The sequence below is a fragment of the Scomber japonicus genome, chromosome 8 (genome assembly GCF_027409825.1).
Source record: "Scomber japonicus isolate fScoJap1 chromosome 8, fScoJap1.pri, whole genome shotgun sequence".
Classification (NCBI taxonomy): domain Eukaryota; kingdom Metazoa; phylum Chordata; class Actinopteri; order Scombriformes; family Scombridae; genus Scomber; species Scomber japonicus.
Window position 1 is genome coordinate 22,468,348 of NC_070585.1, and position 18,224 is coordinate 22,486,571.

The window sequence follows — 18,224 nt, forward strand, 5'->3', positions numbered from 1 at the left end:
GGGCATCATATTCAGAACAAATTGCCCCACATTCTCCATAGTCTAGATGTACTAGTTGGTTAAATGGTGTTTTAATGACCCACGGAGTTTAATTGCATATTTTAATGGTCCTTTCTTTTCCTGGCTCACTATACCATTAATGGGCCATGTTGTTAATGCATCCTTGATGTAAGATCACGTCAGCTTCATTTATGATATTTCTGGTATCCTATCCCGAGGCCACAGAGCATAAAGTTGGACTCTCAGTTCAGCATTTTCATTTCCTTCACTTAGTCTGCAGCCCTTCTGCCCACACCCTCCGCCTGTCTCCACCCAGCCTCCTGGTATTTATTTTCCTCCTCCCCTGGGGAGTGATACTCACTGACATCGCTCCTCCCGCTGGCCAGATGTTGAAACTTAAACATGCTATCCATCAGCCTAAAGACACATGAGTAGCACAGCAGACAGGGGCATTGACCTCGAAAAGACATTCATACGTACAGTTTATGCACACACACATACATACACAAACAGTCATTCTCATGCTAAGCTCACACTTGATTTTGAAATCAACATATGTTGATGCATTTGGCCAGCATCTGGTAGCACTGACAACTGTCCTAAAGATTAAACCTAGAAACCCAAGTTTCTGAAGTGATAAAATAATAACATACTGGACAAGACAAAAGATTTTTGATTCTGTAAAATGATTTTCTCCAGAACTTTATACCTTTAGTAATGCTATCACACAAGGGCCAGATTAGGTACAATAATTCAAATGTGTTTGGTTCAGTTAGTCACTTAGTTTCTTCTTTCTTGTTTTTAACATGTATGAATGAAAATAAACTGAACTGAACTGAACTTTCTTAATGTATTCTTTGTCTATTGCACAATCCATCTTTTAGACATTTTAGGTCTTTCTCCATTTTACGTTCCAGGAGACAAAGTTGTGAAATGAAAGTTAACTTCTTCCCTTCATCATGAACTGGAGTAGTTGAGCAGTATTTCCCTGTCAGCTGCTCAGTGCTGCTTCACTCTTTCCATGGTTTCTTGGCCCTTTCTTCATGGGAACTCTTATGCCACTGACTAAAAGAGTGTCTCTTAAAATGTAAACTGTAGCTCTTTATTGGTGGCAGAGTTAACATTGGCAGAGTATTGGTTTTATTTCACTCTCTAGACTATTGGCGGTCGTCTTTAAAGAAGTGTGACAGATGGATGCTGAGTAGGGATCGACTTAGTAGATGTAAGTGTGTGTGCGTGTGTGTCTGTGTGTTACCTCAGGCAGATGATTTATTTAGACTGACTCTGCAGCAAATACACAGTCCCGTCTGCCTAAATCTAACAAATCACCCACACACAGGGTTAATGTATTTTAAGGCCTTATTTCTCAGGGTGTGCTGCCTGGATTTGTAAGCATGGCCATTACCTCTGCTCTGAGACAGTTTGTCTTCTTTCTGTGGACACGTTCATTAGTTTTTCTCTTTGTATGCAGAACACCCTGATGCTGAATGGACAGTAAATACAAGCATTACATAAAATCTAGATAATCAAGTGTGTTAGATATGGAAATGGGGATTTTGTACAAAAGTAAGTATTTCATTGTAAATTTCTGTGACATATTAAACTTAGCTAATTAGAGAAAACAAGTAGTCAATGCTGCCTCACTGTGCTTTTTTCAATATCAGTACTCTTTTGCAGGATGACCACTGCTCCGCCCAGCTAAATCTTCATGCATCTTAGGTGCTGGCAGCTTCAATGGGTCCAAACTTCATAAGAGATTTCCACATACTTAGATCTAAGATGATCTCGTAGATGCGATACTTACTTACTTACTCACTTGATATAGTGAAATATAGCAAAGTGACATAACTGCATAGATCAAAAAGTGCGGAAACTCTTTTATCAAGTTTGTCTGAGTTTCTCAGTTGTGTGTCTGTGTTACTCATCAATCTCATTATTGACACAGTTGACACAGTAATCTATAATCTCATTAGGTCTGGATTTAAATGGTATGAAGAAAATGCAGCCTACCTTAATGAATGAATGATGTATTCTTCCATCACAATATCACGTAATAGTCTTTAAGAGTGCAGATAAAACTTAAATCCTTAATGATGATGCTGACTAAACATTGTGAGCACTGTCAGGGTTTCATACTTACTGACTGGGGTCTTCTGGACCTCTGTTAGAGCCAAAGTAATGTAGGTCTTCTGATCTGTTGTGCCATGGAGAGAAAAACAAATCTGAGCACAAAGAAGCGTCATGAATCTTTCATGAATGTAGACAGTCTCCTCAGGACCCTGCGCTGAATTATAAACAAATACATAACTCTTAAAGAGCAGAGAAGTGCTGATACATTGAGCAGCAAACACACGTTGGGTTGTTTATCATTTATTAGGACTCAGGAGAAATCCCCACGTTGTTTTGTTTCCATTACTTATGGATGTGTTCTTATTGTCTTGTGTTCATGATGAAACTGTTGATTCTGTTTTTGTAAGATAACAGAGAGCAAAATAAAAATGCCAAAGACAACCTTGCCTCCACAGAACTGTGTGATAAGTTGGCCTCATTATATGATTGTATATCTGAGCTAGGATCCTTCTCACGCTGTTCAAATTATGAGGAGATGTTTTTCTAGATGGTCTTTTTTTATATGGAGCAGTCATTTCTTTATAGTAGACGATAGGACTGGACAATTATGGCAAAAATCATAACAGTAGTACATTCATCCTGTTAAAACCTGATAACATTTTTAAATATTTAGAGGTAGGAGGCTACTCCTGATTGATCGTCAGATGATTAAACAGATTGGTCGTGTTGCCGTGGGGTGCAGACACGATAGTGCAACATAGTTTGCACACTATTTCTTTCTGTTCGATATCCGACAACTCAAAGCCAAAATGTTTCCAGACCACTGAAAATGTCCCAGTCCCACCTTTCTTCTTGTCAACCAAAGGCTGCCTTGGGTGTTGGATAAATGTCACAGGTGCACAGCGTCGGGCGGAGCAATATTCATTTTAAGTCAATTATCATGATTTTATAATCGTGGGAGACCAAAATCGATATCACCCTAGTAGACGGTATTCTTTTATATGAACACTCTCAGCAGTATTTGTAGCATATCACATTCTTTTTTTTTTTTGGTTTACATATTTGCATTTTTATACTATGGCCTTGAATTCACTGTCTCTTCTGTGTGGGACAGAAACACGAGGGATTGGGGGGTGATTTTGTTTTAAACACAGGGATAGCATATCTTCAGAGAGTCTCCTTGAAGGCATTCATATTATTGCACTCAGTAGTTGAAATGAAAATTGAAATGTGTGGATGAGCGTGCATGGGACTGGACATGCAAAAGCACAGTAACCTTAAGATCTCATGTTGCTTTTACACATTTTGCTGTGTTTAATGTGGTGTACCTCTGTGTTCTGTCTTCCAGGACTCAACCCTCTGCCCTTCGATCCAGCGTCCAACAACGACCCTCTCCAGTTCAACGGTTCCAGTGGGCCGCTGGTGACGGAGTGTCCTCCCCTGGAAAACACTGTTGAAAACACCAAGAAGAGGAAGAGAGCCAGCCTGCCTCCAGGTATGGACAACAACAACCTCACATGTATTGCATCATTGCTGCGGGAATACTCTACGGTCTTAAATCCTCACCGTTTTGCTCCTAGCCATATCGAATTCCAAATGCAAGTGTCCATAACGCTCAATAGAGAATGCCTCCCTCCACCCAACAGAGCTTTGATACAACAGCTAGATTTCTTACCTTGAGATTCCGATTCCTCTTCCTCTTCCTCTACCAACATCAAATAACTGCAATGGGAATTGTTGCATAATCCTATTATTTGGTAGTACTATGGGGAAAAAAGTAGCTTAGTTCGGTCTTTGTTGTTTTCGATTAGCTTTCCATGTCCTGAGGCTGTGGTTGTCTGGCCTGTTTGGAGGTCAGGCAGCTGCAGCAGGAAACTGCTCAGCTGAGATTGTGTGGCTGACTGTCTGTTACGGTGCCAACACCACCTGCCAATCAAACCTGCAACACGCCTTAAGCTTTCTCAAACACTCACTGACCTGTCACACAGAGGGACACTCTGAGCATAGTGTGTGTGTGTGTGTGTGTGTGTGTGTGTGTGTGTACATGCATGTGTATGTGTGACACAATTAAACAGTAATCTAAGTTAGCAGTTGGTTGCCTGGTAATGTGTCAAATTAAAGAAAGACTTTCTAATTAATGAATTAAAGTAGTACTGACTAATTAATTGCTTTGTAAGTAATAGAAAGAAGAAAGCCCTTAAGATGGAGAAGTGTTGTGTCCTGGGCTTTGCTTTCTTGGCGATGCTAATGAACTGGATTAATACTCCACATTAACACAACACTAATCGACTATTCATTTTGTCTTCACATCTTCACTTGGACGAGTCCACGCCTTGATAAAGTTTAATTTTATGTTGATTCACTGACCTTGTCAAACGATAATTGGATAATGCATCGTGTGTGATTGGCAAACAAAGAACCAGCGTGTGTCCGAATTATGGGCCTGTTTAAATGTTGAAAGGCACGTGTTGTTACTAATATTAAGACTGTGAGTACATAAGAAAATAAACGTGATTATTTTAAGTAGATTGATTATAAGTCCATTTGTTTGAGGCTGTATCAAAAGAAAACTGTTGTTAAAGCTGTAGATTGTTCAGTAGCATCACTCTGACACTCCAAAATGATAAAAGCCATCCATTTCTACTCTGTTATTTTTAAGGACTGGATTAAAACTAATATATCACCAGGAGAATAACGCTACCTCCCTTTCGTCAAAGGACCTATCATGCACATTTTCAAGTCTATATTTATATACTTGGGCTGTACTTTAATATCTTTGCATGATTTACAGTTAAATAAATAGCCTAACGTAGCCCACTTCCACATTGTGTCTTTTTGTAATATGTGCCATAGTACTTTGTTTAATATTGTCACCTCTATCACCATTAATTTGCCAAAAGGTTAAAGAGCAACTTGCATATAGTAACAAGATAGATGTATAAACAGATCACAATCACTTGCTATCACATATCAGGCAATACTAACATTGGCAGAGTTGGTCTACTAGCAAGATACTTAACAGAAACTAATAAACAAAGGTCAGCTTGTTAGGTCAGTTATATGTTGCAGTGTCTGATTTCACTCCTCACTACATTTCCAGCGCTGCCGCCCAGCTGAGTAAGTGAGAGGAGGGAGGCAAATACAGGGAGAGATAACTTTCTAATCTAAGTCTTAACCTAAGTGGTCTAAGATGACAGAGGATGTTACGAAGGGGTTTCAATGGACTCATTTAGGTTACAATTAATTAAAAGTTATCACAATAACAGCCTAGTGTATTAAAATGTTTTATGCAGTGAAGAGCAGCTTCATAATGATCAAACAGATGCTGTATTAATGGTTAGGCCTGCAGGCATCAGCAGTTAATACTAACAAACCTTTTTAAATGAACACTATTAGTGGATTTTAATATTATATACGTGCATTGAGTAAAATAAAGCATGTTATGTAATACAAATGAAAATTGAGGTTTAATCTCAGCATCAAAATTCAAAACACTGGGAAGTTACTATCACCATCAAACTGATCAATAAGTGTTTTAACACATAGACTGAACAACAGGCAACCACTAACCTTTTTAAACTAGAATCAGGTAAGACACACATGTAAACAGACTTAAATGATGCTGTATGTCAAGATGTATCTCAAACATACAGTCAAACAAACAAAAAACAACAAGAAAGCACAGAGTGGCTCCAGTTTAATGGCTTCAGTAGATCCTGCACAAACATTTTACAATATTTATATTCACAAATATAATTTATTCATACATGATCCATAATGTGATGTACTTCAGTACCAACTTTGGTGTGTTGTCTTTACAAAATAACAAATGATTCATTATGCTTTCTTCATTATCTATTAATAGCTAAGAACATTCCCCAGCATGAACCAGAAGCACTGAAGATTTAAACCTCTGATCTATTCAGCCTTATACTGTACACACAGTCCTGTACCTGGTTTTGGCTGCTCCTTTATTTGGTGCTTCCCCCTTCAGGGGTGGATGTGTGGTTCACCTTGTTCTGTTCTGACCTGTTTCAGGACAGAAACAGTATATTTTAAAACACCCCATAAAAACAGCCAATTTAGACTAAACAACAAACATCAGGATACAATTTGTACCAACATGCCAGGCATTAAAGAAATGGTTTCTTCCTTCCAGACACAACATCATTTAATGTGGGAACTGAAGGTGTTTACATGGCGATGAGTCATCATCAGATGCTGCTGAGCAATCAGCAGGCACACCTGGTATTTATTAGCTGCTTCCTGACACCTCTACCTGCTCCTGAGGATGGTTTCAAAGTCACACAGAAAGTTTGAAACTTTAAATATGTGTCTGTCCTTTTTGAGAGTATCTCTCATTTATATAACAGTGCAACATCATGTATACGCTATTATGTTGGAGAATCTGGTGGGGGTCATTTATAAATGTGTGTGATAGAGAACAAATATAGCTAACGTTAGATATGAGAGTTCCTCAGACTGACTGAAACAGGCCGTTTTAGCTCCTCTCTCTTTAAGCCCCCCGCTCTGAGCCCACTCTGTCCTGATTGGTTAGATCACAGAAACTGCCCCTCGGTAGACTTCTGCCAGCTCGGGTAGTTACAAAACAAACAACCATAAGTAGCAGGATTTCAATTTGGTTTATCTTTCTTTGTCCGTAATGAAAACTACTCAAAAAATACATCCGTACATGTTTGAGCAGAATTCTAATCCAAAAAAATATGCAAGTGGATAATGTGAACAACCTTAGCAACAAGGGCTACCAATGGATAGTCCTTTATGGCTGTACGAGAACAATCTGAAGCCATAACCGGGATGAAGTAGAAGTAACATTGCAAACAAAGTAGTCAGGGTACAATTTAACATATGTTCATCTTGAGTTTCGGACCTTTTTTTGACCATGTTTAATATAGACATCCAACATCATAACAATGAATACATTAAAATAACAGAAAATCACAAAATGCATATGTCCCCTTTAATGTATCAAAGACTGTATGACAAAAAGCCATGCCTGCAGCCCTACATAGTTTAAAAATGTCCATACTATATCCTAATGCGGTTTTCTAGCTGTCGTAGAAAACCCTGCAGGATTATGTAGATGTGTTTTGTGAATAAAAAATTGTTGTGTAAATGTGGGGACAAGCAGCCTTTTCAGCGCTGGATTGTAATTTAAATGTGAGCAATGAGTTCTCAGTTGTCAGATTTCCCACTACAGCTCTGAAAGCCTCGTATCATACAGTCATAATATCATTAGTGTTGTGCAAAATCCCACTGTCAGGATAACCACGCAGGTTTTTTTCTCTGCCATTGTCTGCGTCAGGAACACAGAATATTTAATGTGCTCTCCTATTGTCATACATAAACAGCATTAGGAGAGGCGAACATATTCAAAACTTTAGAGATAGCTTTGCCAGCAACAGCAGTAACAGGGAAAGGTGTCATATTAATGTATATATACCCAGATAAAAGCCTATCAGAAAGCCCTAAGATCAAAACATGCATTAGTATTGCTGGTGAACTACTCCCTGTTTGTGGTCATTCTGCATCAAGTTATTTATATTAGAGCAAGCGACTAGAAGACCTATATTCCTCAAATAGATACTAAATAATGTAGGAAGCTCAAAAGGCTTTTATATAATGTAATGGTGCTTTTAAGATTATTTATTCTTCTATGCTTTTATTTTAGTGAACTTCTACTGTGTGTGTGTGTGTGTGGGGGGGGGGGGGGGGGGGGGTCTCCATTCACCACTACAACAATGGATGTACATGCCATGTGTTTATACACTTTAATTTACATTGTGGTGTAGAGCGAGAGTGGGCGATGTGCATTCTTGTTTACCTGCAGTTACATCAAGGTGAATTTTATTTTGTCTGGTCTCATAATGAATTGGAGCCTACCGTATGTTTTGTTTTGTTTTGTTTATTTCTCTCATGCACATTAGAGTATACAGGGGGCTGTGGTGAGCAGAAGTTTGTGGTGGAAATGTATTCGCTTAGATGTGTTTTACTGAAAAAAAAAGAAGCTTAGGGGAGGTTTTCTTTCAACTTTCACTGTTCACATGCATCAGTACACACAGCGGTGGAAACTCACCAATCACATTCCTCGACACTCTCATGTGGTATCTTCGTAGCCCTGACACGTAGTCACAGTTTTGAGATGGAGCATGTCAGTGTCTGCTTTTTAGTTATTGCTTCTGGCTAGGTTTGAATCCTGTGCCCAAAGGAGTGGAAGCTAAGTGGAGGTTTAGACCAGCTGGAGCTGTGGATTTACCAGCTCACGCAGTCTGGTTCTGTCTGGCTCCTGGTTGTCTCCAGTCTCAGTCAGGTCCTCCAGCTCTCTGTGGAGGCCTGATGGAGAACAGACTCATTAACAGTCATGTTGATTTAGTCTCATTAAGGGACCCTAATGAATAGATTTTTCTCATTACAATTGCTGTTACACTTGGTAATCCATCATGCATGTGTGCAAGCATCCATAGCAACTCATACACTTTTCTTAAACATTACACAGCAGCGTTTTCTTTCAATAATTGATTTAACAACAGAAGAAGGCGACAAACACTGTTTGATGTGGCCTATGAGGAATTCAAGTCATTCCAGACTTATTGCCACCCTGCTGATAGATTATTTACTAATGATCTTTAAACCACCGTACCAAGACGAAACAACAAGCAGCTAGATACATAATTAAGAAGCCCTCACCTTCTCTAAACAGTAACTGGAGAGGTTTGGAAGTTTAATTGATATTCTGTTCACTTTGCCATAAAATAGTGTTCATCAGTCCACTCACTTCACATTTGGACTCTGTGTGACTAACTTTTATGGAGCTGACTATGAAACTGCTCCAGAAAAATGACATTCATTGGAAATCATGTGACGTAATGTGAAGAAATCCAGTACTGCTTTTCTGTCTTCAATAATATGACCTGGATACACTGAACAGCTCAACGTGGCTGTTTTTAAATAGTTGTTTTCTCTAAAGCGAAAGATGATGCACTCAGCCACCATCTTTGCTCTTTATCATCTTCGTTTTCTGTATTTATGTGCACCCGCTGTATCTGTGTGTGTGTGTCGTTTAACAATCTGTAGTACTGGTGCCTCGGGGCAGCAGACACACTGCAAGGATTCTCCTTATTATACTTTTTATCAGTTTTACAACACTACCAGAGATGGCCATTTTCAAATCCTGCTGTGTTTAAGCTGCAGGTGGTGAAAAGAATGAGATTTTTGAAATGCTGCTTGATTTATTTTATTTTTATTTATTTTTTTGTAGTGGAGTAGGATTTCCCCCTTTTATGAGGAATATGAATGTCAGTTTAGTAGAACCCCTACAAGCTGAATTTCATTATCCATGTTGTTGTCCAATAATAATCTTTAATTGTCAAGCAGTTTTCAAGACAGCACAGTATGATTTCCAGTGCAAGACAGAAATGCAGCAGGATTAGAAGGGAAAAAAGCCATGATAAAGAGAATGTTTAAATAGTGGAGGTAAAATCTAAATAAAGCTAAAAAAAACACGATAGAGCATAGAATATTATTGAAAGGACTTTGTCTATTTAAGAGGTCTGAGTGCCAGCAGCTCCACAGCTGTGGGTGGCAAAGGTCCTGTCAGCTTTGGTAATGAGGTGTGTTCTCACTCATTGCACACAGTACTGTGTCTGCAGCACCCCTTAACTAACATCCTGCACCCTATTCAGTCCACCATGAGGCGATGGAAGTACAAGAATTAGCCCAAAATAGCCCCACTGAAAAAGGAAGACATGCATCACTCTGTTAAAGACGTCCTTTTTAGAGACTGCACCAAGCAACAAACCTTTTTCCGCACAACTTACTATATAAACTGCTTTCACTGGAAACTGTCTGTCTCTGTGCAGTAGGAAATAACTTTGTTTATGCAAAAAGGCTCTTTGAAGGGGAACACTTGGCCTTTGGCTGAATGGGTTTCAAGTACCCTTGTAACAAGGTTGTTTGACTGGAAAAAATATTGAGTAGTGATCAGAACAACTCAGCCATATTTTCATACCTAAGGCCATGGGTATGGATTTATCCAAAGCATTTCCACTGCCAAGATTAAAGAACCCCCACCCACCCCCCACCCCACTCTTGTGTTTTTGCTGTGCATGAAAATCAATTAATGAAATTCATCACAAAGGCCAATTCAGAGCCATAGTTTTAGCAGCTAAAAAGAATTGTACTCTCACTGCTCCAATCTCTTGTGCATTAACCTTTAGTGGGAGCTAAGAGAGGTGTTTAGTAAAATGCTATTGATTCTTGAAGAGAAAGGTTAATGTCATTGAGAAAGGAAAAATAAGGATACTTGTTATGGGGGTAGGCAATATTTCTCAACCAAATGGAACATCATGACATGAACCAGCAAAGATTACATCTCAGCAGGAGGATATTATAATGGGTATAAAAACATTTAAAGGTCCCCTGTTGAGCTTCCATTGCAAACTGTTTCAATAACGTTTGTCATTTCTCACCACATTATAAGTATCCCAAAGGCCTAACAAACATATTACATCTATGTAGCGATCATTTGTTAGATCCAGATATCTTTTCAAAGTTCAAATGCCAATGTTATTTGTTATACAAAGAGATACAACACTTAACTTTAGAAATCAGTGTGTTCTTATAACAACCATCAGTGGGATCCGGACAGATTTCCATCTAAAATGAAAGAGCTTAGTCTTAAGTTTTCCACTTTAATCCCTGCCAACCTCATTTGCACATGTTGGCTTTGATGACTGAAGACAAAATAGTCATGGAATATTATTGTCATGCTTCTTTATGTGTGTGAGCGCCAACAGGTTCTACAGGTGAAAACTGTGAGTCAACTGACTTCATCTTCGTCAGAGTTTGTGTTGGAGATTCTGAAACATTTTGTCAGTAAAAGGTCCCTTGTGGGAGTGTCTGTTTCAGACCCTGTCTTTTTACTCTGACCTCCTTATGATGAATGGTTTTCACATTTTCACAGTGGCTGCCTTTTTCTGTGTGGAGCACTAAAACTCCAGAAATAAACTGCACTTGAATAAATGTAATGTGGTTTTACACTGAGGAAAGTACAATATCATAGTTTTTTTTGTGACTTTTTTTCCTTCCCTTTTTTGATGTAATTAATTTTAAAATAAAAAACGTAATGTGTTGTCATTGACCCTCCACCGGCAGGCAAAGAGCTGTCGGATGGTAAATAATGTAATGGGCTACTTGAGCTGTCAGAGATGACAGTCCATTGAGATATATGACTGTGTCTCATTGTCTCAGAGAGGTGTGTGCGTGTGTGTGTGCGTGCGTGTATTATGTACTGATTGCTCTGTGTTGAGGCTGGGGTAGGGCTACTGCTGGATGTCAATCTTAATCTTTGTGATGCTGATGCCACACAGTGACACAGGAGATTTAGAGTGATGCTCATGGATGAGACACAGGATGACAGACTAAATTCAAAAAGGACATCTTCACATTTCTTGGTTAATATTTTTATTTGGGGGTGGGAGGGGGCATACTTGAACTAGTGTTCTCATATACTTTCCATTGCAACACCTCAGCACCTCTATTAACTCTGTCTGAAACAGCCCATTTTAGCTACCAGGAAAACACTGACTGTAACCAAGTTGCGTCTTTCCATGAATATCATTGCCAAAACCACTTCAAACACTTCACAACTGTACATGTTCGAGCAAGAATCTGTTTCCCTTTGGTAAATAGTGCTGTTTTTCTCTCTCTGTCACGCCTTGAGCTTATATTCAAAAATAATAAATACATTTACAGGTTTACAGTATATGTGTGGGGAATGTGCTGGATGTCTCTGAAATAGAGTGCAATTGTAGTGAGTGTAGTGTTAGCACTAATGTTACCATCCCAAACACTATGTTACGATAGAGGATGTGACACATAAGTCAAGCATATCATATCTGCTAAAAAGACATATGAAAGAAATTGCAGTAATAGTATCATAAGTACAAGACAACAAGACAACAACCACAATGAAGCAGAAGAGTGTCAAAGCCATCTTGTTTTGTATCATATCAAAAATATGAAATATATAATGAATTTCCTACTGATACTTAATACCTAATTCTTGAATCTGGCTTCCATAGCTACTATGGCCAGAGCACTTAAGAATTTAATTGTACTGTACATAATTACTGACATTAGACAATAGTTTTATTCTTGAGTTTACCTACTGTGAGGTCTTCAGTCTTGATGCAGTGTAAAAAATTTGATAAATGTAGCGTGAAAATTAAAATGCTTTTTGTGGAATTTTTATGTTTAGTGTTTATTGCCAATCTAGTGGGCAGCATCTTTATTTTTTATTATTATTAAGTTGGATCAGTAGCAACACACCAGAGTCAAACAGCAATGACCATTCTTGCAAACCCTACTCCTAAAGTTCCTGACCAGGGGTTTTTGAGGATTAGAACTATCTTCTTGGAACTTCATTTAGACCCTGGTTCTTCTAGTGAAAACACAGGCAGAGTAACTGAGTCCCCCAAAAGGTTCTTAGTGTCTGGGGAAAGTTCCTGCAATAGCAACGCAGCTTAAAATGTCCACTTTCTGTGGCAACTTGAAAAAAAACTTCACTCCTGTTGTGTGCTGAGAGCAGTAGCAAAGCAGCAGAGATAAATGCTGGTTTTGTGCTGCTATATGAGATCCAAAAAATATAATTTATACCCACTGTCTTCTGATGTTACCTTCCTTCCACCAAAGAAACACCAGAAACCCTTTGGCCGCAAGCCTTGCAGTTTCTCACAGCCTCTGCATGCTGTGTTGTCCCCTGCTGCTCGTGTGCTTGCTAAACCTGGATCAGAGGCACATCCTTAACAGGCTGATGTCATCACATGGAAGAAGTGAAGAAAATAAAATGTGAGTGAAACCCTTTAGAGCAGTTACAATGTTACATTTTCATTTAGCAAATGCTTTTATCCAAAGTGACATGCACATGAAAGTTAATGCAACACAAGCGAGGATCTAGTCAGGAGAGAACAACGCAAGTTAAGTGCTCTAAAGCTAAGTTCAGGTCCGGTAGGTGCCAACAGGCGGTGCACAGAGGCAATGCATGGAGTGCATAGAAGTGGGTAATAGTGTTTTTTGTTTGTTTGTTTTTTCTATCAGGTGCGGGGGTGTGAAAGAGCTGAGTCTCTAGTTATTTTTTTAAGTTCAAAAGGGACTCTGCAGATCAAATGGAGTTTGATAACTTTTTCCACCACTAGAGAACTGCAGAAGAGTTAAGTCTCGCTAGTGACTAAGGGCTCTGTTGTGGTTTTATCCGGTGTCTTTCATTCTCAGAGCGTAGTGAGCGGGAAGGAGACCTGAATGAAGGAGTTCAGGTTGGCAGGAGCTGTTTTAGTTCTGTTTTGTAAGCGAGCGTCAAGGTTTTGAATTTGGGCAGCGGGACACGATTTACAGGACTTATTTCTCCATGTATGAAATGAGCAGCTGCATGTTCCTGCAGCACTTTATGAGCACAGTATTTTGTATACTGTATGTGTTATAACTGCAGGAGGGAGTTGTGATTGAAATGCATAACAAGCTGAAAAGAGGGCTGCCTCGCCTTTGTTCATTTGGGATTCCTCTGCATCAGTCAGAACATAACAGTCCACTTGTCTCTACTGCTGCTTTGGGAGAGATAAAGACCTGCACAATATCAGATATGCCTATGTGTGCACATATTGTTTATACAAGCATGCACTCATCTTTAATATTTAGAAAAGTGCTATTTACAGCAGATCTAGTGCTATTACTTAGTGGGGTAACACTGCAGTTCTATCTTAATCATACCAGGTTGCCTTTGATCCACGTAAAAGTATATATCCTCATCATCTGTCTACTCCACTGATGATCATGAAACAAGAAGTGAAATTTCTCATTCTTCACCACCATCATTCTTTAATTGTGCTCCCTCGGTCCCTGTCACTCTTCTGTACACTGTATAGATCAGGGATTTAGTGCCACTTCACCCTGTCTTGCAAAGCCTACAAACGTGAGCTCTAAATAATTCACAGTGCCAGAAGGCGCTGTGCTCTGCTCTGCTCTGTCTGTTGACTAATGGCAAGGCCTCAAGCAAGACTTAAGCTCTGAAAATATTGTAATGTAAAAACAGAAATCTTCTCCTGGCCTGCAGTTTTTCTGCTTGATCAAAGCGGAATTGGGCTGTGTTGTTTTGCGCATGGTCTCCCTCCTATTATTACCTTTAGTCAAGCACAGCAACAGCAGAGGGAAGATAAACAATTAGCTCTTAGATTAGTTTTTCTCTTCATCCTTCAGCCTTGGGACATGGCTGCCCAAGGAAAACTGGAGCCAAATGAGTTGTCTTCTAGCAGTGTTTTTCATTAATATTCTCAGATCCATTTTTGGTCATTATCTCTGCAACTTCGCTAAATTGATTTCTATTCAGGATATAGCCTGCAGGCTAGAGTTTCAGAAATGTTGTATTAGCCCCAAAACTTAAATTATTTTATATTGTTACTTTATTGGTCTGATAGAATTACCAGGTGTATGGGAATATACTATGTGATTTAATAATACTTAGAAATTATACTGTATGTGTCTATGTGTTTACCTCAAAAGAATGTATTTTAACAGTCCATATCTCAGCGCTCCCTCTGTATGTCAACCCTCTTGCACTCCTGTGTATTTTAGTTGAAATATGTTCCATTTCCCCTTGTTGAGGCCATGGTCTCTAACAGAGAAAGCTGGTCTCCGATTCAAGGGATCAGAGGGTTCAATTACAAATGTAAAGGCTGTTGAGGGGTTTTATCTACAGTGTTTTTCATGAAGCCACCAGCGATTGTCAGATTAGTACACGTCTGAGACAGCCCTAAAACACCAAGGAATAATGATTCCCTCATATGGGTCGGATTACCTTATGAATTATTTATATTGTGTAGGTGGGCGAGCTTTGTTTCTACCATAAATGGACTCAAATTTGGTTTTGACTAGCCTTGGGTTAGTGTTTTTGAGACTCATTTAATTGTACCGGGAGACTACATGACTTCCTCCTGCTATAATTGGAGATGGGCATGTTGATAAGATATAACATGACACCATATTATACAGAATGTGACGTATTCTGCTCTCCAGTACAGAGCTTGTGTAGAACTTTTTTGTCTTTAAATCCTTTTTATTATAGGAAGGAACCAAAAGACTAAGGGACTTTTCACCACTTTAAGACAACATGCTACTGTATAACCCTTTTACACAAGTTAACACAGTTCCCTTGGGTCTTAATAAAATATCTCTGACATGTTTTATATTTTTAATACAGTACCACAAGGATCAAACACCACAGCGGCCTTTACACACTGTGCAGTATGGCCGGTTTGACTACTTATTACTGTCTATAGATGATTTTGCATGCTCAGGTTGGGTACTGAACTCTTTACTTTATCTTATTCATGTCAGAACTATGTTATCTTGCAGGACTGAGAGTGAGCTCAGCCCTGAAATTAGAACAAAAATGAAAAACACACGTTTACTGACTCCAGAGTCTCCCACAGAGGCAACAATACTGATAGGAGCACCAACCTGCAGATAAAGGACACGTTATGGATCCATTTTACCAATCTGGCTAGCAGTTAGTCAGCATGGCTATGTTTGTTAGCATAGCCGTGCCATACTGTGTGTAGTCCATAGACTGTTTAAAGGTGTAGCTGCGGGGCCTCCGGTTCAACAGCACCGTGCTGGGCAGGCAACAGGTGTGTTTATAGTGTTTGTGTGCTCTGAAAGAGAAAGGGAAGAACCCTGGGAGAACCCTGCCAGAGAAAACAGTCAAACACAAAGTGGTTAGCACACAAGTACAAGTTTTTGCCAACTGTAGCTGGGACTTTGCCATCAAAAACAAACTTTATCCAGTCCGCTCCTCTGTCCCGAGAGACTGGGGGGGCAATTTGTGCAGGTTTGTGCAGTCAACAACAGAACAGTTCCCACGTTTAGCCCTTAGCTTCAACATTTCAACATAATGCTAGCGGGGCCGGTGCTTACGAGAAAAACGTGATGCACGAACTTCACAGAGGTATTTTCTCAAGTATAGCTGTGGGAGGAGATACTCAGAGGTCTAGTTCTAATGAGTCCCCACTTGATGCAGGATGGGAGGGCAGATCTAAATGGCCTATTAAATCACACTTTCTGACCTCGGCTGCCCACAAATAACACACTATGTTGTCTAATTTCATAGTTTGTGTGATAGTAAGCATATGAGAGACCCAAATGTATGTGCATATGTCAGCACTGAAAGAGTTTTTCATAAAATGCCACATTTTTAAAATTGCCCTTATCCTGAGCCTGGAATAAAATAAGATGGAAAAAGCATTTCTTTTCACACCTCAAGTTTATTTTTTTTCATCTCACTTTTTTCATCTGTCTCCCCTACTTCAGTAACCTCAGAGATAATCTTCAGGAATCTCCCTATTTTTACCCAGCACCATTCTCACCGCAGCATATTCATCACAGAGACCCTGCGGCTCCTCTCCTCTCCTCTATCCACACCTCTCCATCCACCCACCCCTCTCCACCTTGGTCCTTACATTTGCTCCCTTTGCTTCCAGCCGGGTTAACTGATCCACACCAGCTGCCTCTCACTGCCTGATATTAGTGCTCAAACCCAATATGCTAAATGTCTCCTGCCCCTCCTCCTCTTCATCATCCTGCCACTTTTTTTTTTTACAACACTCTGATTTAGCATTGCTCTGTTAGAGGCCACTGCACATGTACTAGTGCAGAAAAGATCAAGTGATGGGTAATTAACCCATTTTAAACCATGCTAATTTGTATGACTGAACTGCGTGGGCTGATGGATGAATGGATCAGTGGATTCACACAATCTAAACCCTGTTATATGTATGTTCTCTTATAATTAATAAAAAAATCAAGCAATAGACACAGACACAATTGTTCTAGATGCCTATTATAATTTTTGAAAGCCCTAACGGTGATGTACTTACATTCCTTGTTTTATCCAAGATGCAAAGATATTTTGTTTTGTATATAATAAAGAAAAGAAGCACATTTTAGAATAAAAAAATCAGAGAATATTTGGCACTTTTTTTTTTGAAAAATGACTGAAACATGTAACCCACTCACAAAGACTTGCCAGTTTTCTGTCTAATACATTTTATCTGAAAGCCGTAGCAGATTAGACAACATAACAAAACATCAGAGAGAAGATACAGAAATTTGGATTACACTTTGACAGACAGTGCAAACTTCACTTTTTATTAGGTGTGAGCAAAGGCTCGGAGCCCCAAAATGTCACAGGAGAGATGCACTGTGGCTTTGACTCCTTTTGAAGAAACACATACAGCATGTGAGCAAGCAGGCAAAGCTTTATTTATACACCACATTTTTTGCTACAGGAAATGATTCGCAAAAAAGCAAAGCAGTAGCAGCGTATAACAGCAGTATTGTGTATGCATGCTGTAGATGTGAATTAGAGAGCATGTAGGTGTGTTTGGTACCAAGGAAAAAATGTGTGAAAGGTAAATGAATCTCTTGGTATACTGGCACAATCTACAATAACCTTTTCTTTAAAGCAGTCATCATCTTCTTCTTCTGCTGTGGTGGTTGTTTTATTGTGTATTGCCAGACTGAGACCTTGCCCTGCTCTGTCTTTAAGTTGCTTATGGAGGGATCCCTCCTTCAGTCTTTCTGCTGGTATATATTGAAAATTGCAAAAGTCGCAACATGCAACCCAGAAAATGTTTAACCCCTTTACCATTTGTTTTTTATTTGTTGTTGTTGTTTTCATAATTGCCTCTCCGTTTCTTTTTCTCACAAATTGTCTTTTAATAACTGCCCTCACCATAGTGACTCAGACATGACTTTATTCATAGAGACACCTTCTCTTACCCAAAGCCATTTTCTAAAGGGCACCAATCTCGCAGCTTTCTTGCAACAGCTACCAAGATGAGCTCAAAATTACATCATGCAGGTACCTCTTGTCTGCAGTTTGAGAAGCCTGGTGGATTAGAAGAAAGTCACTCCATCCTTACTTACACCTCTGCATGTCTCTCATTCCCTGCTTTACTCACTGAGTCTACCTGACATGTAGGAAGGACAGATAGACACCATGCTCCCAAAGTCTAATTATATGCTAAGCAAGCCCCCTTCTCTAACAATTACTTATACCACTCTGGATTTAGCTGCTACTTTCC

The 18,224-nt window shown here is 39.3% G+C and overlaps 1 protein-coding gene across 1 annotated transcript in view; it reads left to right on the plus strand.

Moving 5' to 3' along the window:
* The window catches only part of enox2 (ecto-NOX disulfide-thiol exchanger 2), a 189,916-nt gene that overhangs the window by 80,234 nt on the left and 91,458 nt on the right, over nt 1-18,224 (plus strand). Inside the window, exon 4 of the mRNA XM_053324124.1 lies at nt 3,419-3,565. Within this exon, the coding sequence (XP_053180099.1) occupies nt 3,419-3,565 (147 nt within the window). The remainder of the gene's footprint in view (nt 1-3,418; nt 3,566-18,224) is intronic.